The 25718-nt window shown below is 36.0% G+C and overlaps 4 protein-coding genes across 5 annotated transcripts; 2 read left to right on the top strand and 2 right to left on the bottom strand.

Moving 5' to 3' along the window:
- The first annotated feature begins 581 nt into the window (after nucleotides 1-581).
- Nucleotides 582-7327, top strand: LOC125187278 (autophagy-related protein 18c-like). Of its 2 annotated transcripts, XM_048083834.2 has the most exons (6): nucleotides 582-760; nucleotides 1534-2297; nucleotides 6011-6095; nucleotides 6171-6269; nucleotides 6818-6941; nucleotides 7117-7327. In XM_048083834.2, the coding sequence occupies exons 2-6, from the start codon at nucleotides 1554-1556 to the stop codon at nucleotides 7208-7210; spliced, it is 1146 nt and encodes a 381-aa protein (XP_047939791.1). In that variant the 5' UTR covers nucleotides 582-760; nucleotides 1534-1553; the 3' UTR covers nucleotides 7211-7327. The 2 variants fall into 2 exon arrangements, with proteins under 2 accessions (XP_047939791.1, XP_047939789.1); XM_048083832.2 differs by having other exon boundaries at nucleotides 583-760; nucleotides 6011-6269.
- Nucleotides 7328-11065: 3738 nt separating this feature from the next.
- LOC125186346 (uncharacterized) lies at nucleotides 11066-14398 on the top strand. Its single transcript, XM_048082698.2, has 5 exons — nucleotides 11066-11570; nucleotides 11639-11942; nucleotides 12036-12134; nucleotides 12211-12322; nucleotides 12394-14398. The coding sequence occupies exons 1-5, from the start codon at nucleotides 11173-11175 to the stop codon at nucleotides 12594-12596; spliced, it is 1116 nt and encodes a 371-aa protein (XP_047938655.1). The 5' UTR covers nucleotides 11066-11172; the 3' UTR covers nucleotides 12597-14398.
- LOC125186347 (Calcium-dependent lipid-binding (CaLB domain) family protein) lies at nucleotides 12663-14160 on the bottom strand. The gene is made up of 2 exons (XM_048082699.2): nucleotides 13704-14160; nucleotides 12663-13044 (listed from the first exon to the last, which is right to left on the bottom strand). Exons 1-2 carry the CDS (start codon nucleotides 14158-14160, stop codon nucleotides 12737-12739), a joined length of 765 nt encoding a protein of 254 aa, XP_047938656.1. The 3' UTR covers nucleotides 12663-12736.
- Nucleotides 14399-20731: 6333 nt separating the features above from the next.
- Nucleotides 20732-22486, bottom strand: LOC125190777 (Acyl-CoA N-acyltransferases (NAT) superfamily protein). The gene is made up of 4 exons (XM_048088173.2): nucleotides 21993-22486; nucleotides 21312-21370; nucleotides 21161-21217; nucleotides 20732-20996 (listed from the first exon to the last, which is right to left on the bottom strand). Exons 1-4 carry the CDS (start codon nucleotides 22395-22397, stop codon nucleotides 20843-20845), a joined length of 675 nt encoding a protein of 224 aa, XP_047944130.1. The 5' UTR covers nucleotides 22398-22486; the 3' UTR covers nucleotides 20732-20842.
- Nucleotides 22487-25718: the final 3232 nt, after the last annotated feature.

The following is a 25718-nucleotide window of genomic DNA, read 5'->3' as shown; positions in this document are numbered from 1 at the left end:
TTTATTGATATTTTAAAATTAAAATTTAAAATTTTATAAAATTAAATCTAATATTGAAATAAAAAAAACAAATTCAGTAAAGGATAACAAAATGGAAGAAGAATGATAATTTTGAAATAATATCAAAGTTAGTACATAATTAAAATAATATCAGGTTTAAAATGTTAAAAGTGTAAAAAGACCAAATTGCCCAAACCTCCCAAAATAATATCAAAGGGTATTTTCGTACCAAAAAAAGCCAAAAGGACCAATTTCAAGATAAACCCTTAGTTCAGGGACTACTGGCGATATTTTTAAAGTCCAGGGACTATGGGCGAGATAAACCCATAGTCCAAGGACCATTTTTGTAGTTCATTTATAAATTAAAGTCTTATTATCGAAACGTTAGAGGACAATTTATGCAATATGACTAAAAAAATTATAGTAAATCAGTTTCTAATATTAACCTTTAAAAATTAATTTTGATTAAACATTTACTTTTATTTTTGAAAGAAAACAAACAGGGGTTAAAAATGAGATTGACCAAAAATGAAAGGGCTAAAGCGAGATTTACAAACTTTCCTCTCAATCAAGATTCACGTCACTCTGTCAGACTCTAATCTCTCTGTTTCTCTTTCAACGTTCGATCAAAGAGATCTCCTTCCTGCAATTCCTTCTCGCTCTTGAAATTCGAGGTCAAGTCTCCGCCTACATCTGCTTTGCGAGCCATTGACACCTCTTCCAGAAATCAAATGCAGGTCGCGCGATTGATTCGGCAAAAGTACGTTGGGTGATCACCGATTTATTTAGAAATTCCCTAGTTTTTGAGCTTCTAATTTTGTAAATCGTTTCTAAGATTTCATTCATGGCGATTCTGTTTTTCCTTTTCCTATATAACCTAGATACGCGCGTGTGTGTTGATTTATTCATTTATGCATACATTTGGTGTCAAGGATTTCGCTTTGCGATAGCAGTTTGTATCTTTTTTTCTTCGTGTGGAAAGAGAGAGATTATGTTCGCATGAAGAAAGTACATGTACATATTCTTTACAATGTTTATGCTGATTAGTTGCTCACACGTAATCTCCTAATGCTCATGTGATAGTTATGAAGCCTTGCTCTACTAGTATATACAGCCTGGTGCTTGAATGGCTGAATTATGAAACAGTTAATAGACATAAATTACTCCTGAATTAGATTGAATGAAGGAAGAATTAGGTATTGGCAAGATACAAAGATTAAGGCTGCTATAGAAGAATATAATAGGGAATGAAAATTGAGAAAATTTGCTGTTAAATTTAAATATCTTTGCCAAGGGAAGACAAGAGAATACATTTCTTTCTTTCTGTATTTGCGCTTATATATGGTGTTCTTATGCATTCCTTTGGACTGGCATCCAATTCATAATTCTTATAATCAAAATCTAGTTACCTTTTCTGGGTTGGTTGTCTTATGTATTTTACTTGTTTTTGAGTGAGGAATGTGCGACTTATGTTTCTTGATAAAGATATTTAGCGAAAGTTCCTGAACACTATACTATTCTTGGTTGCTCCAGCTAATGACTCGTCTCAGCCCATGACTTCAACTGATTCAGCATCTCCTGCAATACATCCATGGGAAGGATGTGGTCTCCATGAGGCACCAATGGATCCACTTCAACCAGAACCACAATTGAATGACAATGAGGAAACTGAGTTATACTCAGTGTCCTGGAACCAAGACTCTGGTTGCTTTGCTGCTGGCACCAGTCATGGTTTCCGCATATATAATTGTAATCCTTTTAAGGAAACATTCAGGCGTGATTTAAAAACTGGGGGGTTTAAGATAATAGAGATGCTTTTCAGATGCAACATCTTAGCACTTGTTGGAACTAAAGTGAATACTCAATATCCTCCAAACAATGTTATTATCTGGGACGATTTTCAAAGCAGATGTATTGGTGAGTTTTCATTTAGATCTGAGATTCGTGCAGTCAAACTAAGACGGGACCGTGTTGTTGTTGTTCTTGAGCACAAGATATATGTTTACAATTTTATGGATCTGAAACTTCTTCATCAAATAGAGACTTTGGCAAATCCAAGAGGTCTTTGTTGTCTGTCTCATCACCCAAATACATCTGTGTTGGCATGTCCTGGTCTGCAACGAGGACAGGTTCGAGTTGAACATTTTGGCCTGAATAGGACAACGTTAATCAATGCTCATGATTCTAAGATTGCATGTTTGACCTTGACAATGGATGGGCTTCTTCTTGCAACTGCCAGTCTGAGAGGAACTTTAATAAGAATTTTCAACACATTGGATGGAACGCGATTGCAAGAGGTAAGATGCTTTGTATAAGTTAAATGTATGTCATGGTTTCCTTTCCCTCCGTAACAATTATGGTATGTCTTATTTTGTTGATGTCCAATTTATGGTATTTGGGTACAGTTTTAATCTTCTCTGAAAACTGTAACTTGCTTATTATAATTGTATATTACATCCTCGGTGCATACTAACCATTTCCATGCTAGTATGAGGGTGTGGGCGTCCTGCTGCGTGAATGTAATGTCTGGCTTTTGTAACCTTGCGTCAATATCTTCATTCCTCATGTAGTTTCTTTCCTCAGTTTTGGTTGTCTGCGGATAAGGAGCACCGACATTACACTCTTTGAGCTTTAGTTTTGATAAATATATTTATTGACTTACATTTCTTGCTTTTTAGATTTTTTTTGCTGTTCGATAAAACATGCTGATTTAGTTCTAGAAGGAAGTAGGAATTCAAGACTCAGGGCAGGTTTATATAGAACCTACGATAAAAGTGTGCTGCTCACTATTTTAATCAGGTATCTAGGAAGTTTATTCATTTTTCCTAATCCAAAAAGAATTAAGGATGAAACATTGAAATAACACTATCCTAATAATTGTAACACACATTATCCGTTATTTCACATTTTCCTCAGTTCAAGCATTAGAACTTTTATGGGGGAATACCAATGGGCAATATACTGGGTTTATATATCACTATTTGAAGAAGAGGAAATATAGCAACAGAAAATGCAGTCTTATAATAGTACATTAGTGCCATCCGAAAAGAAAACCTATGTAGGTTCTGCATATTTTAGAGGCGCCGAGGCGGTCAAAAGAAAGGCTAGTAATGCTTGGTATTTAAGTTGTCAGTTATATTAAAAAGGAAAAGGAGAAAAGGGATTAGGGGAAAACTGCAATGTCAAACCTGCCTTGTGAGGGTCCAGATGTGTATGCTTCTGAATTACACATATGGAACATTTCTCTGTAGTATTTCACTTATATGCTATTCCACATTTTCATGTGGAATCGTCAATGTGGGATTCGTTTCAATGCATCCCCCTTTTGAACCGGAAGTCCATGGACAACACATGATCGGTGACAAACCCAAATACAAGGCCCACCATCCATTTGCTGCCCCTTGGAACCACATCTTTGGTGGCACGCCTTTGGTTCGCACCTTCGCGTAGCCCCTTTCTATAGGGTTCGGATCCACGATCAACACACCAAATTGAAAACATACTCTCTCCGTCCCACTCTAGGTGGAGCATTTCCTTTTCCAGCACGGATTTTATGTATGGTTATTTTGTGAGTTGCGGAGAGAATAAAAGTAAGAGAGAGAGAATAAGGTAGAGAGAGTGAGGTTTCCATTTTTAGAAATGTGTCATTTAGAGTGGGACTTCCCGAAAAGGAAAATGTGTCACTTAGAGTGGGATGGAAGGAGCATAACTTAGTGATCCCTAACTTAACCCAAAACCATAGTCAAAGGCAAATGGTTGACTCCCACTTATATGTTATTCCCCGATGTGGGATTTGTACCATGTTCCTTTCTCTTGAGTCTTGAGGACAAGATTCCAGACACCCTTTACACTCCAGATGCTTAAGAAAGTCTCTATAACATTTCTCTACAGTGTTTATTCATGATTACGCATTCAATTGCTGAGTCTTGTTGATCATGAAGAGAATAGCCTTATTTATCATCATCCTATTTTCATTGACACTCATCGAATCCCTGCTTTACTTTGTTAGTCATGTCGTAGTGCATGAATGAGTTAAGAATCCATTAGGATATAGAGGAAATTAATTGTAATCATTCAAAGAATTGTAGTAATGTGAATAAGAAGTGAAACTCCCCCAAAAAATGACGATCTTCTCCTGCAGCCAAAAGTGATGACTCTGGTGTACTTTACTTTATTTGCGCTCTTACAAACATGACTGTTTGCGTATATAGGAGCTAAAATAAACATAGTTTGAATAATGCTAATTAAATATCCGAAATCATTACTCCTAATATTTCTCTCTCTTATATTGCTGGTATGCTTCCTGGATTGCTGTTGCATCAGGATTCATGAGCAAACTGTCCATGGGATACTAAATACTTATTTTACAATGAACATCTCCTTTTTCATATATTGTGTACAAGAGGTTTGGTGCTCGTGATACTAAATACTTATTTTACATATATTTCCTGACTGTTTTCTTTGGGATCTCAATCGGAAGTCACAGGAGTACATTTTACTCAATCTCATGATTAACATATCATGCTTCTTCTGAACAATCTCTTATTTAAATCTGTATTTTTTGTAGGCTTTGTCTATATTTGGATTCTTTAGATTCCTACATACTATTATGTATTTTATTATCTTTATTAGCTAGGGGTTTAGGGTTACATGGTTCCATACTTGGTTACCAAGTATGTGTTGGCGATGCATATGGTGTTAGTGTGACATCGGTTCCTCTTTCTATTACAGTAGTTAAACAGACAGGCATCTATTTCTACCTGAATCTACATGGTACTCCTCCATCCCTTAAAAATATGAACTTTTGAAGGGGCACAAGTATTAATGCACAATTGGTAAAGTAAGAGAGATAGAAAGAAGAAGCGATTGCAGTATTATTAGAGGAGAATGGGTCCCACCTCATTAGAGAGAAAAAAAGTTTCCTAAAATAGAAAGTTTATATTTTTAAGGGACGGACTAAAATGGAAATAGTTCATATTTTTTAGGGACTGAGGGAGATCAGCTAAGCGTGTATTTCTTTACCATGTCATCCACTTAAAGTTACAGTTCCAATCCTACCATCTCTTCTCTTCCTTCTTTTTCTGATATTACATCTTTTAGTGGTCAAGATGGCCTTGAATGGCGGGGGCAGGAAGGCTCTGCACTAAAAACGACGGCTACTATCATTTGGCTGATATTACCACAAGATGATAATGATAATTACCACCTTTTCGTCCTTAACTTCCAAACGACGGCAGGAAGGCTTGCAAATGATAGTTACCACAAGATGCTCCTTCCGTCCTTAACTTCCAACACCAGCTTTTCCACCTTTGGCTGATATTACATTTTTCATCAGTCTAATTGGTTATTGATGGCATGGGCAGACCTTTTCTTTTTCTTTTTATCTTTTCACACTGGGGAAGAGCCTTTTCCTGAGGACACTGCACTAAACTTAGAAAGTGGTGCAATGAGAATCCTCTTGTCAGGCTCATAAGCTTTATGGAAAATAGTATTCACCAGCCTTACATGTTCATGGAGGCTCTTGAGGTCTGGGGAATGTATAAGGGAACATACTCTACCATAGTAACATGACACAATCTTCCCAAGTTTTTAGAACTTTTGAATGGCTTTAACTGTCCAACTATATGTGTACATCTGGGCATTGCTTAGCTGAGTGGATGTTGGGGTGGAAATGCTAGCAGTTTGACTAAGGGACTTTTATAAGCCACACTTTGATACACTGATTAGCAAGTTGGATCTCCACGATTTATGCAACCCAACTTGAGGGGGAGTCTAGGTTTTTTCATGTATAATTTGGATTGTTTCCTACAGACTGTTTTCTTTTCTCTATTAGCTCAGGTTTAGGGTTACTTGGGTGGCTATTATGTGTGGATGAGGTTGTATATACAGTGATATTGTATCTTCTTATTATAGTTATAAAACAGACAGGAATCTGTTTCTACACCTAAAACTACATTTTTGTTTACTCCAATTTTGAAATTGTCCTGCTCACTGTCATTTCTTGCTACAGGTTCGCAGAGGGGTAGACAGAGCAGATATATACAACATTGCTCTGTCTCCAAATGTGCAGTGGTTGGCTGTATCGAGTGACAAAGGTACTGTTCACATATTTAGTCTTAGAGTGCGGGGATTTGGCGATCACCGGTCAACAGATTCCACTGCTGCTACAGGTCCAATATCATATAACCAAAGTTCATCCAATGCACTTGAGCCCTTAATCACTCGTAGTACTAGTGCTAATCCCAGTTCGTCCTTTTCTTTCTTGAAAGGTGAGAACTTTTATACCTGAACTTATCCTGTCTTGTCATAGCTTTGGAGTAGCTTAGGCTTGATAGTTGAGTGTCTGGATCCATTTTACTGTTTCTCTTAAGATTATAAAGATGCTTTACATTAAATATTTTTGGTGACATTGGATTAATTTGTTATACTTGTGAAAAAAAGAGAACTAAGGCCTGTGATATTTTCTGAGTGAAGGGTGAATATACGTGGTAGTTGTTTGCTATATTCTCCACTTTTATTCATGAATAAGGTTTTTGAGACAACTTGCCTACCACTGATAGCAAGCTTTAGTTTCATGGTCTCTTCATATCATTGAGATATTATGTTATAAATTCAAAAGAAAAATGTTCTGTATAATCCTGATAGTGAAAGCCCTCTTGGAAGCTGTACACCTTTATGTTCTGCTTTCTTATGCGGTGGTTTTCTTCTATCTAGTTTCTTGTTTTTGTGTTTACTATTTGGCTGCTCTTCTTGTCTTCCAACTATGTGAACGGAAGCAGTTCGTATGATGATATTGTACTTTTTGGAACTTCCTCAGGGGTTCTACCCAAGTATTTTAGTTCGGAATGGTCATTTGCTCAGTTCCACTTCCCCGGAGTCACCCAGTTCATTACGACATTTGGTTCTCAAAACACTGTCATCGTTGTAGGCTTGGATGGGAGGTAACACACCTATGTCACTACTGAATTCACATTCTTAAAAAATAAAGGAAGGTTTATTATAGTATCGATTAGGAGTAATGTTTTGTTTCCATTTTGATCATGCAAGAAATACTTGAAACGCTCTGCTTATGATATCTATTTTGTTTCATCGTTTTCATGCTCGGCCAACTATCAGCTTCTACCGGTGCAGCTTTGATCCGGTGAATGGAGGAGAAATGGTGAAGCAGGAGTATGTTCGCTTTCTGAAAACTGAAGCCGCATCTCAGTAGTACTCTCCAATTGTGTTCTGTATTCTTTTTCACTCTTCCTATGTATATATACACAGACAGTGAGACAGATGATCGATTGTACAAGTGTATATTGATTGGATATCTTCGATTGTCTTATTCTTGGTGCTGTTGTAATTACCACAAAATTAAATTTACAGTTTACTGCAAATGATAGTTGCCGTCGTTTTTCAGTGGTTCGTACGTAAACAGAAGGGTCTATCTGTCTATTTAGAAGAAAAAAACTTTAATTTACTTATTTTTCTTTTTCATTTTCATTTTCATTTTCATTTTCTTTTTCTTTTTTTTTTCTTTGCAAGCGTAACCTTTTGTATACAAGCAAGCTATTAATTTTGAACTTACGTCACCATACCATATATGGTACCGGTCCCAATAAAACGTGAAGTTGTGTCTCTAGTTAGTTATTAGAGTGGTAAGTTTATTAGAGTAGCGGGCTTGCTACTTAGTTATTAGAGTAGTGGGTTGAGTTGGTTATTAATGACTTGGATTAGAGAAGTGGTTATCTATCTTCGTCCGAATACGAGTCTCATTTTTTTTAGTTCATCCATAAATTGGAGTCCTGGTTTATTATTACTATAAATAGTAAAGAGATTTTACGCTCAACTAATTCATTTCACGCACATATATTTTAAAACTACTATATAATCTTTTTGTACCATTAAAATAAAACATTTTCCTAAAATAGAAACAAATCTCTATTTTTTTCATCTCTATTACTTTATTCTCTCCTTATTAACTTATATAACAACACTCCATAAAATTTTGGAGCCGAAAAACAAATGTTTCAATTCTGATGAGATGGAGAGAGTACATGTGAGACTCATATTCTACTAATTTTCTCCATCCACTTTTCTTAATACTCACTCCCTCCCATAGAAATAAATCATTTAGCGTTGACACGAGTTTTAATACGTAATTTGGTAAAGTAAAAGATAAGAGAAAAAAATAGGTGTTGTTTAATAGATGGTGGGGCCCATAAATAATAAAGTAAAAGAGAAGGAGAAACAAATGGATACGGACTATTTGTATGTGATGAACGAAAAAGGAAATATGATCTATTTCTATGGGGCGGAGAAAATATTTCTTAAAACCCGTTCTAAAATAAAATGAGACTCTAATTTGCGAACAGATGGAGTAAAAGTTTAGTCCGACAAGTATAGTGAAAGACAAAGGTGTGGATTCCTTTCATCCTTTGTACTCCTTTTTATCAAGGGATATTGGCATCTAATATCACAAAACTTTCAAATAGTTGGGTTTTTCTCACGAACTTTAAAATTGGCAAATAATATCACGAACTTTACCACGTGTTTGTTTTTTCCCACGAATGAAAAAATTCATGTTATTTTAATAGATTGAAGAACAATTTTGGAGGGTGTGCTTCAAGAAAAACTATCTTCAAAAATTGAAAAACTTGAAACTTTCAAAGTTGTTGTCGAGAAATTACGAAAAAAAATCGGTATCATAATATTATTTGTGGGAATTTTTTCATTCGTGGGAAAAAATAAACACGGGGTAAAGTTCGTGATATTATTTGCCAATTTTAAAGTTCGTGGGAAAAACCCAACTTTTTGAAAGTTTCGTGATATTAGATGTCAATATCCCTTTTATCAATTCCTTTAGTCTCTATTCTACTTTTTATTTGAGATTTTCACTTAAAGCACTCCTTCAGTTCATCAATAAATTTATCATTTTGTCATTTTCATCCGTCCATCAATAAAAAACTTTTCATTTGTTTTTTACGATTTTTGTCATTTCACTTACATTTTATTATAAAACTATTGCATAAAAGTTGGATTCACCTTCCACTGACCTTTTCAACTAACTTTTTACTACTCCCTTCGTCCCACAAAAAATGTCACACTTGTGGGATGACACATTGGCACGAGACTTTAGGAGGTTTTGTTTTTTGTGTTAAATGGAGAGAGAAAATACAATTTTTATATTAATGCGAGAGAGAACTTTTTCCAAAAATAGAAATGTGACATCTTTTGTGGGACAAACTAAAAAGGAAAGTGTGACATCTTTTATGGGACGGAGGGAGTACATTTCTTAAAACCCGTGCCGAGTCAAAACTCCTCTTGCATTGGTAAACGGAAGGAGTATTTGTTATCGCCTTTACTCCTCTAAAAAAACTACAGAGGGATCCATGTCGTTGTTTGTCACAAGACTTTCCGAACTAAACTTTATTTTTTATTTGACCACTGATATATATCGAACCCGCTTTTTAGCGAAATCCAATTAATACCATCTCAACCCACTACTCTAATAACTAAGTAGCCTTAGCCCACTACTCTAATGGAGTAAGTAATTAGATACACAACTCCCTGCACATTTGATTGGATCGGTATCAATATAGTAAAATGGATTGAAAAACGCGCAGATTTATTTTTTTCCATTAGTAATAATATCAATAATGAGTACACCTCGTATTTTGTCAGACTAACAGAAAAATATGGTAAATCTATTTACAAATTGCAATAATGAAAGAAATAAGAAGGGATAAAAAAAGAAAATTCAGGCACCGTTCATTCGTTCACAAGCATATCATAGTGGATGGATATCTTGTTTTAATCTAAATATTCAGTCTTTAGTATTATAAAAAAAAATTGTTTATTTTTTAGAACATCTAATTCAAGTATTTCTCATACTCATTTATTACTAGTATTTCTCTTTATTAGTATTTGCATAAAATAATGATATTTTAATGTCATCCAGTAAATTCCTTTATGAATAAATTGGGGTCTGAATACATCTCCACTGAAAATGGTTTTATACAATTCTTTTTAGTTAGAATAACAAAAGTTTCAAGAATCAATTTTACGGCTTTGGTGTAATTTCGATAAAACACCTCCCCAAAAAATTATTCGATTTACTCTATTTAGAGTTGAATCTAAAAATCACAAAACATTGCTCAATATATAGTACTATTAGGTTATTTAGTAAAAAATAAATTGTATTATGTAAAAACACATGTTATAGCATAATTTATAAAGACATTACATCAAAAAATCATTTTCCAAAAAAATATCCTTTCTTAAGTTCATTTTAATTCATATAGTTATATAGATTGCAAAAATGAATGGATGTGATTTGTTTTATGTTTAAGCAATATTTAGTGTAATGATATGAGTATATCCCTATATCGATATAGATTATCTCATTTCATGCCTCTCCTTTTATGCATGAATTCATCGATACAAATTAAAGTACTACTATTAAACAATGAATCCTCCAAAATAAGTATTCCATTATGTCCAACTCAAGATGTCCATATTTCATTTTTAGTTTGTTACTCCCTCCGTCCCAGATAATTCGTCCCAATATTCCATTTCGGTCCGTCCCACATAATTTGTCCCACTTTCACTTTTATCATTTTTCGTAGTGGAATATGAGGTCCACTAACTCATTCCTACTCACATTTTATTATGAAACTAATACTTTAAAAGTAGGACCCACATCCCACTAACTTTTTTAACTCACTTTCCATTAGATTTCTTAAAACCCGTGTCGGGTCAAAGTGTCTCAAATTATCTGGGACGGAGGGAGTACAATTCAGATGTTCATTTTCTATATTTAGAAATAAACCTCTCTCTCATCTCATTATTAAAATATCAATTACCTTTTTATCTCTACTTATTCTGCCTAACAACTCTTTCTAAATTCCCGTGCCACTCAAGAACGTGGATTTCACCGGGACGGAGGGAGTAATTGAAAAAGAAAACAAAACAGTACACACTGAGTTTACTAGTCAACAACACTTGTCTTACCGCTGTGTTTAATACTACCCCAACAACACTTACCGTTGTGAATAAATAGCATCAAACTCCTGCAACGTATCATGCATCAACTCAGCTCAATTTGAAATCTCTCTCTTTCTCTCTCTCTCTCTATCTCTCTCTACACACATACACACTTAATTGTGCTTATTTTTCAGAGAGAAACCAATGCCAAGAGTTGTTGCTACAATAAATCAGGATGAGACACAGGATCCAACTACTTTAGCTGATTCCGATAGTTGTTTCTCTACATTTAATGGGGTGCAAATACACCACAAGATTATTAGTGATGCTTTGCAGCAGGGGAAAAAAAGGCTCACTCACCCTATCATCTTGTTGCACGGCTTTGGAGCCTCAGTGTTTTCGTGGAGCCGAGTCATGAAACCATTAGCAGACGCCACCGGCTCTCAAGTTGTTGCATTTGACAGACCGGCCTTCGGATTGACCTCAAGGGGGCAGACCTCATCCGGGAGCCAACCCTTGAATCCATACTCGATGATGTTCTCTGTGTTGGCAACAATGCACTTCATCGACTTCTTGGCTGCTGACAAGGCCGTCCTCGTTGGGTACGCTATTGTTTTGCGTTATACTCACATAAAGATTACATGTAACTGTTATTGTTTGTTTGCACCAGCCATTCTGCCGGTGCACTTGTAGCTGTAGACACGTATTTTGAGGCGCCTGAGCGTGTGGCTGCTCTTATCCTTGTTGCTCCCGCTATTCTTGCACCTTTCTCTATAAAGAGTGCTGTTAAAGAAAATCAAAAGGGAAACAATCAGAATCAGAGGAAGGGTCTCGACTCGAATACGAGGGACAATTTTCTTTTCATGTTTGTGAGTTTGATAATGGGGCTCACAAAATGGATAGGAGGCATGATATACTCTCTTTATCAGAAAACTCTTTCAGCAATCTTGCTCTCTGCATTTGGTGTAACTTTGGTAACCTACTTTTTCAACTTTCCAATTCATATGCATATATAGGGATTATATATATATATATAGTCTTGTTTTGGCCTCTACATAATGTTTCAGATAAGAATGATAATTGATAAATTTGGAACACAAGCCGTTCGCATTGCATGGTATGATTCGAAACAAGTGACTGACGACGTCTTACAAGGCTATACAAAGGTGAGTACTACTTACTTGCGTCTGATTATCTATGCAATGGATGTTTTTGTTGCTGATAAGAGGGTATAATTGGCAGCCGTTGATGGTGAAGGGCTGGGACAGGGCGCTTGCAGAGTTCACGGTCACGATACTGACAGACTCTGCGTCCGTATCAAAGGATAAGAGGCTGAGTGAAATCTCGAGTCCAGGTTTGAAAGTAACTAGTCTGTTAGCCTCAATATAGTTGGTGAAATAATATGATTTTGATCATCACAAACAGTTCTGATCATAACGGGAGACACAGACAGGCTTGTCCCCTCTTGGAACTCTGAGAGGCTCGCGCGAGCTATACCGGGATCCTCCTTCCGAGTAATTGACAAGTGTGGCCATGTGCCCCATGAAGAAAAGTCTCACGAATTTTTATCTATTGTAGACGAATTCCTGCAGGGAGTGTTTGAGGCTCCTCCCCTGGCAGCAACTTAGAGTTATGACATACTTAATTGCTAGTATTCAATGAAGTTCATATAATCATGTCATGTAGCGAACTCATTGATCAACTCAAAATTCATTAGTTTTGTATCATATCAGATTTACATAGAAACATTTTCAATAAGTATGAAATTCTAGAAAGGAGGATAAGTTGGCATGGAATCATCTCCAAAGATGACTGCACCCGCGGCCAATGCTCCAGCCCCTAGTCCCATTCCGACCCCACGCCCTGTCACAGTTGGCATGTTCACGTAGTTACTTGTGACGGGGAAGAAGTTGGGAATGTATCCCACATTAGATGGAGGCGGCGGCAGTGGTGGTGGCTGGTAACTGCTGCTGGTGCTGGCTGCAGTCTGATGGTTGGTTTCTGTTTGGTGGGATTTGCCTTTGTCCAAATTAGGTGCGCCACTAAGATTGTCCAAGTTGAACCCCTCATCACCGCCTGCATACGGCAAGATTAGAGAGTGAGCCCAATACAATCATCAAACTATAATCCATTCTATGATTACTAGTGATTAAAGACCATAACTAATCTTATCTAGTGACAATGTATCTGGTCGGCCTCAATAATGACAAGATTAGAGAGGGAGAGAGAGCCCGATACACTCATCAAACTTTATTTCAATCAGTTGCTTTGATTACTCGTGATTAAGAGCATCTCCAACCATTTAGTGTAAATGTCACGATTTTACTCTGACTATTTGCACTAAACTCAAACTTAAAAGAATACTAGTATTATCTATATTATGTCATTTTACTCATGAACTTTGAAAAAGATTTTTGCTTTGTTTGTGTGAACCTGAAAATAGGTACTAGTATTTTTTACTCAAAAACTCGAAAATGAGATTGCTTACGAAGTTATCTCATTTTAGGTTTTAGTGTAATATTGAAGATGGTCTAAAAACTATAACTAATCTTATCTCTTGTTCAGTTGTCCGTGACAATGCATCAATACAAAATTAGATTACTCCTAGCTAGATAATTCCTATAATAGCTTATCTCATACATCATCACTCTTATTTTATCTTATAAATCTAACACCACCTTTCAAAACTTCCCCAAATAAATTTATGACTACTCAAGAGAGATGGTGAATGGTACCTAGATATGAGGAAGCAGGGTGTTCATCTTCTTGTCTGTGTTGCGAGATCCGAATAGAGACATCGACGAATCCGAGAGATTTGTTGGAGTTGGTTTTCCTCAACTGAAAGCTGCCGACCTCATAAACCGGAGAATCGGGGCTATATTTGTCCAGAAATTCTTTGAAAGGAACAGTTACGGAGCCGAAGAGTGAGTCTCGAAGAAAGATGGGGTCGCGGCTGTAGACCTCAACGTGAAGAACCAAGTGTGGATCATCCAATTCAAGCGCCGTCGAAAACCCAGTCTTCCAAAGGGGGTTGGATGTTCCTGAGGCGTCGATCTTGGTGCAGTACTTGTGGTCGGGATGAATCCATCCCACGGCGTACCATTGGAGCTTCCACAGAGATGATGAACATCGCCGCAGGCCTCGACCAGAGATCACCCAAACCTCCACCCATACCTTCTCCTTCTTCCCCATACTCTTCTCTCTTCTTTAGCTTTAGCTTTTGCTTTTGCTTTTAATGCCTATCACGCCCACACCTTTTTCGGCCGCGATTCGCTCTCGCAGATTTTCTCCATTTTTTTTAAATACAAGTATACAACTGTTATTACTCACGGACACAGATCCTCTGCTGTGCAATAAAACACAGCATGAGGTGCTGTGGTATAAAACGCAACATGTAATGAATAAAACGCAAACGTTAAACTTTGTTTCATTTTTAATGTCTTTCCCCTATAATTAAATATTTGAATACTACTATTATGGCCCTCCCTCGTTCCATTATCTACATTTTTAATGCCTTTTCCCTATATTTAAATATTTTAAGCTGATTGTGATGTGATTTAGATTTACCTAAATAAGGGAGTATAAATTATTGATTTTAAAGATGAATAATATTTCTCTTTATGATGATATATTTTATGTATTATAATGATACTCATTAGTTTTATCACTGTTACACACATTCCTATCAATAATGCAAATTCATTTTTAGTAATCAATGACAAAATAGAAACCAGTTTTATATAAATTTATATAGAGTGAACTACAAAATTAGTCCATGATGCGTTTATCTCGCCAATGAATCCTGGACTTTAAAAATATCCCCAGACAATCCTGGACTAAGCGTTTATCTCGAAAATGGTCTCTTTTCACTGTTTCGTGACGAAAATATCCTTTTGGGAGGTTTTGGGGGTTGGGGCAATTTGGTCTTTTTATATTTTAAATTTGATATAATTTCAGTAAAGTACTAAATCTGATATTATTTTAAAATTATCATTCTTCTTCCCTTTTGTCATCCTTCACTTTATTTCTTTATTTCAATATTAGATTTAATTTTTAAAATTAAATTTTAAATTTCAATTTTTAAATATCAATAAATATTTTTTAATTATTAAAATTACTATTAAATAACAAATTAATAGTTTTAATCAATATTTGATAGTGTCTAATATTTAATCAATAAGGTACGACGACACCTTAGTTTTAATCATAAATAGATCACATAACACGATTTATTCCGAAATAAATATGCATCTAATGTAAGACTAATATAATTTTCGTTTATTAATTTGAAAACAATCAAAATTAACTAGAAAATTTCAACAAAAATTCTCCTATATCAAATTTTTAGTAGTGTCAAATTTTTAGTCAACTTCATAATATTTTTAGTCAAATTCTCCTATACATTAGATGCATATTTATTTCGAAATAAATCGTGTTATATGATCTATTTATGATTAAAACTATTAAATATTGATTAAAACTAAGGCGTCATCGTACCTTATTGATTAAATATTAGACACTATCAAATATTGATTAAAACTATTAATTTATTATTTAATAGTAATTTTAATAATTAAAAAAATTTATTGATATTTAAAAATCAAAATTTAAAATTTAATTTTATAAAATTAAATCTAATATTGAAATAAAGAAACAAAGTGAAAGATGGAAAAAGGGAAGAAGAATGATAATTTTGAAATAATATCAAATTTAGTATATCACTAAAATAATATCAGATTTAAAATGTAAAAAGACCAAATTGCCCAAACCCCCCAAAATCTTCCAAAAGGGTATATTCGTCACGAAACAGTGAAAAAAGACCATTTTCGAGATAAACGCTTAGTCCAGGATTGTCTGAGAATATTTTTAAAGTCCAGGGTTCATTGGCAAGATAAACGCATAGTCCAGGGACTATTTTTGTAATTCACTCATTTATATATTATATTGCACTTCTTCTATAAATATTATTAATGCAAATTCATTTTAATAATTAATAACAAAAAATATTGAAATAAGCTTTATAATTATATTAGCATACAATATATTATAATAAACTAAAAAAGTAATTGTAAAGATTAAAGAAGTATCATACCGTTTGAAAATGAATCGTTAATGGTAGTATTTAGCCAAATTTTCAGTTTATTATTCTTGCAAATATAAATAGTGCGAATTCTTTTTTAATAATTAATCATGCAAATACAAATTTTATTAATTACTGAGAACAAATATTGAAATCTGCTTTATATATATAAATAAATATACTTATAACTTATATGGGAGAGAATGAACGTGGGGTAAGGTTGTAGTGTAGGAATATTTAATTGTGGGCAGAAGTCTTTGAAATAAAACTAACTTTAAAGTTTGCGTTTTGTTCAATATTGGTAGCGTTTTATACCACAGCACCTCATGCTGTGTTTTATTGCACAGCAGAGAATCTGTGTTCCCTCAATTCAAAAAATCATAAAGTAAGAGATAATTGACATGGTAATTATTGAAATTGTATAGTGGATGACGAGCCAGTAAAAAAGAAGGAGAAAATAGTTGCTGACTATTTTTATGGAATGGACGAAAAGAAAATATGATATATTTCTACGAGACGGAGTACAATCTCCATTTTACAATAGAAGTCACATTTGGTGTGAGCAAGAGTTTAAAGAAATGTAAAGAATAGTTGTGTTATTATTTTTTTGGTAAAAACTTTATTCACACTCTTACTTTACTCTTATCATATTTCTTACTTTATTCTCTCTACTTTAACCTTTAAAATCAATTTCTCAAATTTCGTGCCAAAAGTATTTATTGGTGGGACCCTGTGTTATTCTATAAATAAATTGAATATATGTAATGCATTTTGGTAGAACTTTCAGGAAATAGAAATGAGATATTTTTATGGGGACGAATGATAAAGGAAAGAGTCTTTTAGGAGTTTATATTACTCCCTTCACCTTTCACCTCAATATTTATTACATTTTGACTCGACATGAGTTTTAAAAATTAGTGATTGAAAAAGTTGGGTGGTATTAGTATTAGTACTAGTATTATATTAAAATGAAAGTGAATTAGTTAATGAAATATATAGTCTAATACCAAAAATAATCCAAATAAAAGATAATTAGGAAAAAAATAGACCAAAAATGAAAAAGATGGGAAATATATATAACTGGTTATGGAGGTAGTAACACACACTCGCATAGGGGTGGAGAAAAAATACCGAAATATCGCCCTTATCGTATCAAAAATATTGAATTTTCTGTAAGGTATCATATCTTACTGAAAGAATTTCGGTAAGGTAACAGTATGAATTTTTATGTACCGCGGTATACCGCTGCATACCAAAATTCGGTATACACCGTAAATTAAGGTATATACCGTAAAACTCAAATTATCTATTTTCATTGATGTTGAAAGTAAGGTATATCGCAAAAGTACGGTATACCGAAAATGAGATACGGTATCGATATAGAATTTCGCAATGATGTGAATCCGGGTGTCCAAAAGAAGAATCAAAGAACCGGATTTGTGGACAAATCCTTTCAAAAAGAAGGAAAGGATGATGTGAATCCGGAAGTGCCAAACCAAGAGAAGGAGAAGTGAAGCCATATGATGAGCCAAATCGGAAATGGGGTCTGTTTCAGACCTCAATCTCCCAATCAAGTTGAAGTACAAATGATCTTCGCGTGAGTACCTTGTAAGCCTCAATCAGAGCCCGGATGAGGAAGTTATGGTCGTTTTAAGAAAGTCGCGCAGCTGAAAGAAATGCGCGGGTGGACGTTTTGCCAACCAGAAAACGCCCGGTCAGGCGTTTTTGCTGAAAATCTGTTTTTTTTCCATGCGAGTGGGCGAAATGAACAGTGGGAAACGCCCGGTCAGGCGTTTTGTCCGAGATGTGACTTTTTTTTACCAAGAATTGTTTTATTTTTCTCTTTTTTTCACTCCTAGTATAAATAGACATGTTAGGGTTTTTCCATTGGAGGCTGAACTCTTGGCCATCCACCATGGTCTATCCTTGGCTAGGGAGTTCGCCCAGCCTCTTTGGGTCGAATCAGACGCCGTCCAAGCAATCAGCCTAGCCAAGGGTGCAAGCTGGGGACCAGCTCATTCACGCCGAGCCATGGCCCACTTGGCCTTGCACAGGAGACATGGGAACTTTCGAATCTCCTACATCCCCCGGGAAGGGAACAAAGCCGCTGATCTTCTTGTCAAGATGGGCTTGGAGATTGAGGAACACACCTGATTCAACAACCAGACAGCCCCAAGAATGCTCAAAGCCATCGTTCGAATGGAAGAAATGGGAATACCTAACATCCGCGTGTGTGAGGATGACCTTGGGTAGGCCTTGATCCCCTTTGAAGACAACCGGCCGTTGGTCGACGCGGTCGCCTTAGAGTAGGCAGGTGTTGAGCCACCCCTGACTTGTCCTCTGTTTACTCTTGTGGTGATTTTGCCTTTATTCTCTTGTTTGTGTTTTGCTTTGCCCCTGTGATGGGCTGATTGCGCCGTTTGTATTAGTTTCTTCCGGCACGTCACTTTTGGGCGTGGCCAAGTATTGTACCCCTTTGTGTTATGATATGAAGGGATGAGGGACCCACGAACCCTCCACCGAAAGGTGTTTGAATAAAAAATAAATAAAAAAATAAATAAATAAAGATTTTTTCATGGGAGCTTTGAATGATTTTGTATGGGCATTAGCAATGGTGGCCTATCTCCGGAGCCCATCTCAGGGCCTATCACCATTTTCTCCCTGCAATGAGAGCCTATCCCAGAGCCTATCTCAGAGCCATCTCTTTTCCACATCATCACTATTTTATATTTTTCACTTTTTAATTTAGTGTGAAATAAAATGATACTCCCTCCATCCCCAAAGAGTATGAACTTTGGGTTCGGCACGAGTTTTAATAAATAAGGGGAAAAGTAAGAGAGAGAGAAAGGGTAGTGGAGAGTGGGGTCCACATTATTATAATGGTATAAGTGTTAATGGTGATGGTATAAGTTGTAAATAAAAGGATGTGTAAGGGTAGTATGTTGTTTGAATTTTTCAAAATTAGAAAAAGGAAATAGTTCATACTTTTTGAGGACGAAGGCATATGGAGTTGTGCGCTTCAACAACTTGATCCCAGAAAGCCTTTCCTTTTTTGTTGATTTTTGACAACCGAATCTCCGGTTGTTATGCGCTTCAAAACTACACTTTGTCACCATGGGGAGTACTATGCTCGTACATCAAGGACATATGTGTTGTAGGTATGTTGGAGGAATCGAATAAAAAAGACGGATAGTGCTGAACGCTTGAGTAGGGATATTTGGTACGTATACACCTTGGGGAAGACTACGTAAAAGTTGGAAAATGTGGACGGATGAAGTATTGTTTAATACTCCCTATCAAATGATAGAGTATTGATTAGGGCTGGGAAAAAATATCAAAAAAATGATATATCGCTCGTATCATATTGAAAAATATCGAAAAATTATCGAATTTTCGGTATATCGTAATTTTCGATACGAATCGATACGATAACGATATGAATTTTCTTATATCGCCATATATCGTTTTATATCGAATATACGATATATATCGATATTTTCGATATATCGTTTTATATCGAATATTCGATATATATAGTATATATAAAAACATATTGCAATTTTCAATACATATTGAAGTTTAAAATTATAAATATATATAAATCCATTTAATTCATTAATATATTTAGAAAATATATATATGAGACCCTAATAAGAACACTATTTATTTTATTGTGTTGAAGTTTTATTAATTTTTGTGTTATTTTTCAGTTTTGAAATTATATATTTTTCGATATACAGGTATTCGATACGATAACGATATATCGAAATATCAATACAATAATGATATTGATATTATCCATACGATACGATAACGATATGAAATTCTCTCATATCGATATTTTCGATACGATACACGATACAACGTTTTCGATATGATATATCGTATCGACCCACCCCTAGTATTGATGTTATAGCCTTCACGAATGAACCAATCACACTATTGTTTCTTGCGTAGTCACTAGACATAATGAAATTTAAATTTGGTGTCAATGAAAAAGAATAAGATTAAATTGAGTGATTGATAGAAAATAAAGAAGAGAAGATTAATGATGTGAAAATAAAATAGGGAAAGCGATATTTCGAAGTGGATGAAATTATTTAAAGAAAAGTTTAAAAGGTAAGAATGCTATTGTCAAAAATAATAAAATTAACATTTTCAAATATAAACTAATAAAAAACGTAAAAAAAAAAAACCTTTCACTCATTTTTAGTGAGAGGGTGAATCTATTGGTGGAGGGAGCACCAGCGTGGCTGGCTCCTAGCTTTCCCTCCACCGAGAGATGCCCGTCCCACCCATCCCTTTCATCGCGTTGTGGATGCCCTAAGCTCAATAAGGGATCTTCCATGGCCCATATCTTCTAAAAGAATTACACTTTAATACATCCAAATTGAAATTTAGGCCCGTAAACTATATTTCAATGAATTGATAGGTTTAATATAAAAGTATGCTTATAACAGAGTTCGCTTGGACTCTGTAATTTTTATTATGTGCGACATGAAAAATTGATCGGTTGAGCTTAACATGAGCCGGTCTAGGAATTAGCCCACCAGTTGAGCCGATTTTCAGCCCAATTTTATCTTACTAAATAGACATTATAATTTATTTGTATAAAATTTGAATTCAATCTTAACTAGTTTTAGGATATGTTAGGATTTGATTGTGTTTTGTCATTCAATTGATCATATACACCATTTCTTCATGTTTTAATTATAAGAACTGAAGTTAATTTCCTTTTAATATGGTTTACAAATTATCATCTTTCCCTGATTTTACCTGTGAATATACATGTGTCTACTTGTGCTTAAATTGTCTTTGAGGAGGAAGTAGAAGCAGCTTTCTGCCAGCAACTATCATATCCTCTTCCTCCGAAGCAGCAGCAGCAGTATACATCATCGTAGTCGCTCCCAGCATATCGTCTCCAAATCCACATGCTCTGAAAAATAGCCTGCACGTAATGTGAAGATGGCATCGGTTTAGTTTGAGTGAAATACTAGACCACTAAGACTATTAGAATTGGACCCATATTTCCCTTCGTGTTGCAACTGGAGAGGTAGTAAAACCTTATAAGTTGTTCAAAGCTGTAATGTGGTAGCAATATAAAGAATTTACCTTTCGTTATCATTGCAGAGGGCAGCTATATCATATATGTCTCTGTTAATGAGCATTCTGCAACATTTTCAGGCACTTATACTTTGAAATTTGAATGTCACATAAACCCCAGAGATTATTAGTAACCATACCACTACCAGCTACTACTAACCTTATTATCTTCTTAACAATTGTCCGACCAATTCCCTTACCGCGATAATAAGGGTGAACCTGCACACCATTTTGAAACGATCTGTATGAATTTGCTAAGTCTAGATAACTATTTTATCTTCTAATTTGATTAGGTAAGAGCATACAAATATGCCAAGGCAACAGTGGGGTCATATTTGTAAGGTTAAAACTTAAAATGGCTTCCTGACCAACTATTTGCTGGCAAAACAAGAGAAGCCATTCAGCTGCATTATGCTCTCTCCATTGATTTTACTAAACTGGAACGTACAATAAGGTTGTGTTCGGTTTCCTACATAAAATAGTAGTTATAAGATATAATCTAGAATTAAGTTGTGAGATCTAATTATCTTATGACTATATTAAGTAATAAGATTTAATCTTATGAACCAAATATAATATTAATTTCCTAATAGAACTGGAGTTATGTAGGTTCATTTAATATTTCATTTTCTATTAGTTAAAAGAAAAAATAATAGCGATATCCGTCCCAATTAAAGTGAGTCAAAACTCCACGAAAACTAGAAATTGTGCTAAAAAATTGCTAGGATAGTAATTTGATGTTTTATTCGTTTGTAAAAAAAAGACTCCAACTCAGTTGAGAAATGCCTAAAACTAAATACAACTCCAATTTAGTTGGATGAATGGAGTAATAAAAACTAACCATGACGTCATAGATGGTGGCTGTGAGTACCAAATCGGAAACCGCTCGGCCGAAGCCTATCAGCCGCCCATTTTTGGGCGTCAGTTTTCTGATCCAATTTCCGCCGACACTCGCGACCGATTCGGCATTCGTGAAGACGGAGACGACGACGGAGCTGTGGGAAAGGGCGGTGCTGAGCTTGAGCGCGTCGACTGGCTCCACGCTTCCCGCGCCGTCGGTATTGGGGAAGCGGTGGCAGGAGTGGTCGCAGACGGCGTACAGCTCTCGCAGCTGATGTAGATTCACGTCGGATGGATTCGTTGATACGAATAGTGGCGCAGAGTTGGCCTTCATTCGGGCGGCGATTTTGGGTCGTTGAAACTTGGAGGGAAGATTACCGACTTGTACGGCCGCTGCAACCGCCATTACAGATTTATTTCTGATAATTTGAAGTAATTTGATTTGCAGGTGGGCATTGTATTCCCGATTCTATTCCTCTATGGCTCTATCTCCAGTCCTCCACTGGTTCTTTTTCATTTATTTTTTAATCATTTTTTCGTTTTTTTTTTTTACTGTTTCCACGATTAGGCAAAATTTTAAAACTAAGAGCTTCATTATCAGGAATTTAAAATTTAGTACATGCATTAACAAAAATTAGTACATGCATTAACAAAAATTAGTACATGCTATATTTTCTATTTACTGATTGTTATTATTTACATTATGCCATATTTTATTATATTTATTAAGTTTATGCCAGGTTCAATAAACCAAAAACCTTGTGTCTCCTAGACAGCATAGGACGCCTAATTATGATAGATACTCCCTTCATCTCACATTTGGAGTCACATTTAGTTATGGTACGAGTTTTAAGGAATTGGTGGAGTGTGTAATTAATGAAGTAAGATGGTGAAGTGTGTAATAAATGAAGTGAGATGGTGAAATGAGATGGTGGAGTGTATAATAAATGAAGTGAGATGGTGAAATGAGATGGTGGAGTGTGTAATAAATGAAATGAGATGATAGAGTGTGTAATAAATGAAGTGAGTTGGTTGAAGGTGAGTCCCTTTTTGACTTTTTAGTTTTTTATTTTTGTTTTGGTTTATTTTAATATAGATAATTGCATTTTGATGTAATTTTGATAAACAATAGGGTAAAATTGTATGACCAAATATAAAAAATTCTAAATGTGACTCTAAAACTGTTTTATGGCAAAATGTGACTCCTAAACTGGGACAGAGGGAGTAGTTTGCTATTCTCTTCCCCGTGATTCGATACCTGATACTCACTTTAGCTATACTATCTCTACATTGTACTTGCAGTTAGTTTTATTGTTAATAAAATGTGCATCATTCTGGATGAAGGTAAATGGAGACATAAAATCTTCTAAATACATATTTACTCTCTTTTCACGAAAAATCATTCTACAAAGGGGAAGTTATTTGATTATGTATTATACATTTTCTCATTTTTAAAAAGTATCTTTATCTCTCCGTGCCTCTCCATGAGGTAAAATCTTATAACTATTATATTTTTTTTCTTTTCATGAAAAATCATTTCAAATGGGGAAGGTATTATGTCTTTAGAGTATCCACAATGGGGCGCCCTATAGGGCGTCCTATACTCCGGAATATCAACATTTTATCCTCCTACCCATTCACCTGCAGTGGGGCGTCCTATACTCCGGCACATCAGCATTTTATCCTCCTACCCATTCACCTGCAGTGGGGCGCCATATATCCTGCCATATCCTTTTAACTAACTATTTTGTATTTATTTTTTATATTTGCAAATATGTAAAATTAGCAAAATAAATATAAAAACACCACAAATTAAAGACAAATCTTACATTTATTTAATTAAAAAAAGTTACAACGCGAGGAAGATAGGAAGAGTGGAAATAAAAACAAGTGCACAACGGATAAGGCAAAAGACATGGTCTAGTCCATTCCCAATTGGCATTGGAGCATCGATCAACTTCTCGAGGTATCGGGCTATATCTATGTCCTGGCAGTGCATGAGGGCGTTGTGCGTGTCCAACAACGTCCTCTGCGCTGCGACCCTGACCAAGCCCCCATAGTCCTGCGCCGCACCCGAAGCCGGGGCATGGCCTGGCATGGTGCGGGTCTTCTGAGGTCGTCGCCTTCCCCTTCCCTTGTTCTTGGAAGATTTGTTGCCAATGGGATGCCTACCAGTGGACATCGGTGTGCCAGAACTGTAATCCTATTGTAGAGACTCGTTGAGGTCCATTGCAGGTACTCCACCATTGCTGCTCGTGTAGTCACCTGCGGCAGTGTACTTCACCCTCTTCGACGCAGAGGATGTGGGCGTTATCCCTCCTTGGAAGTTCGGCTTCTCCTTCACCAAGAGCTAGACGTTGTAGTGCTTGAAGTCGTCGTACAAAGATGTATACGACAGCATCAAGACTTTCGCTGCTGCCCCGCTCCCTCATGCACTCCGTGTACTCGGACGAGAAGAGGTTTATCTGCTTCTTCAGCTAATCCAGTGCTTGCGGAGTTGCTCCCTCTTGCGTTTGTAAGACGCCGCCGGCTTTTGTTTGTTGTAGCGTTCAACAATGCGCTCCCAGTACACGACTTGCCTTTGGTTGTTATAGAACACCCGGGTCCTCCAGTATTAACCCAATACTTCGTCAGAAGGATGGTCCCCTCGATATTGTAGTTTGTCCTCCGTGGGGCATATTCTTGGTGGACCTCTACATGCAGTAACTTCTTGGCTCTAACCTTGGTTTTTTACTTTCTTGACTGGGCAGTGGGGCTCGGCTCCATGTCGTCGAGCCTGTATGAATCCGTGGTGAAATCAGGATCGTACTGGGTGTTAGGATCCCAATTGCACTAAATGGAACCCGGCGTCTCGAATGACCAGTAATCGTTTGGTTCTGTACCCGGCCAGCGGGCACCACTACCGTCGAACATCGGCAATCCGTGGGGGCTATTCGGATTGGAGAAACTGTTGGGATTCATACTTGAATTTGAGAGAAATTGTTAGGGGAAGAGAATGGAGTGAAATGAGTGAAATGAGAAGTAAAAGTGGTATATATTTATAGAAGAAAATAAAAAAAGTTTAAAAAAAAAAACAAATCCGCGTCGCATTGTCCGCCCATAGCGGGGGTGGGAACGATAGATCCGGACGATGCGTCGTCTGCCGCATCGGCTGCCCACCTTCATTGGCGGATGATAGGGCGGAGGATGCATCGGACGGGCTATTCTCCGCCCCATTGTGGATATTCTAATATTTTGGAACATCTTGTACTATTTTATTATTTTAGATAATAACTACATATCGTTTCTCTTTGGTGTTTATTTTTTACTTTTTAGAAAGGTAGCTAGATGACATACTTTTTCTATATACATTACCCCATTGGAGGTGCTCTTAGACATCAAATTTGAGTCAAGATCAAGCCTAAACTACCTTGAAATCAAGCAAATAACTCAAGGTTAAACTTCAACTGCACTCGGTCAAGTAGCTTGTGTGGCACAAGCTACTTGGTTGAGTGATAGATTCTGACCCCTTTTGACATCGAGCAATATCTCTCGGCCCGTCCTTAATCTATTCTTGATTATTCAACTTGTATTAAATTTTGGATGACAACACTCAAGGTTTTATTTGCTTTATGGGTTATGGATCTCGAGTCCTTGGATCCTAGGTTCTTTAACATGTCCGTTGCATTAAGACGTGTCACCTAGGTTCGCACCATAATAGGAAAGATGAGTTCATGAAGACGTGTGA

The sequence above is a fragment of the Salvia hispanica genome, chromosome 5 (assembly GCF_029641045.1).
Source record: "Salvia hispanica isolate PSC_SH4W2 chromosome 5, Shi_PSC_v1, whole genome shotgun sequence".
Classification (NCBI taxonomy): domain Eukaryota; kingdom Viridiplantae; phylum Streptophyta; class Magnoliopsida; order Lamiales; family Lamiaceae; genus Salvia; species Salvia hispanica.
Note: the sequence above shows the minus strand (reverse complement) of the source record. Positions and strands in the feature narration are given on the sequence as shown.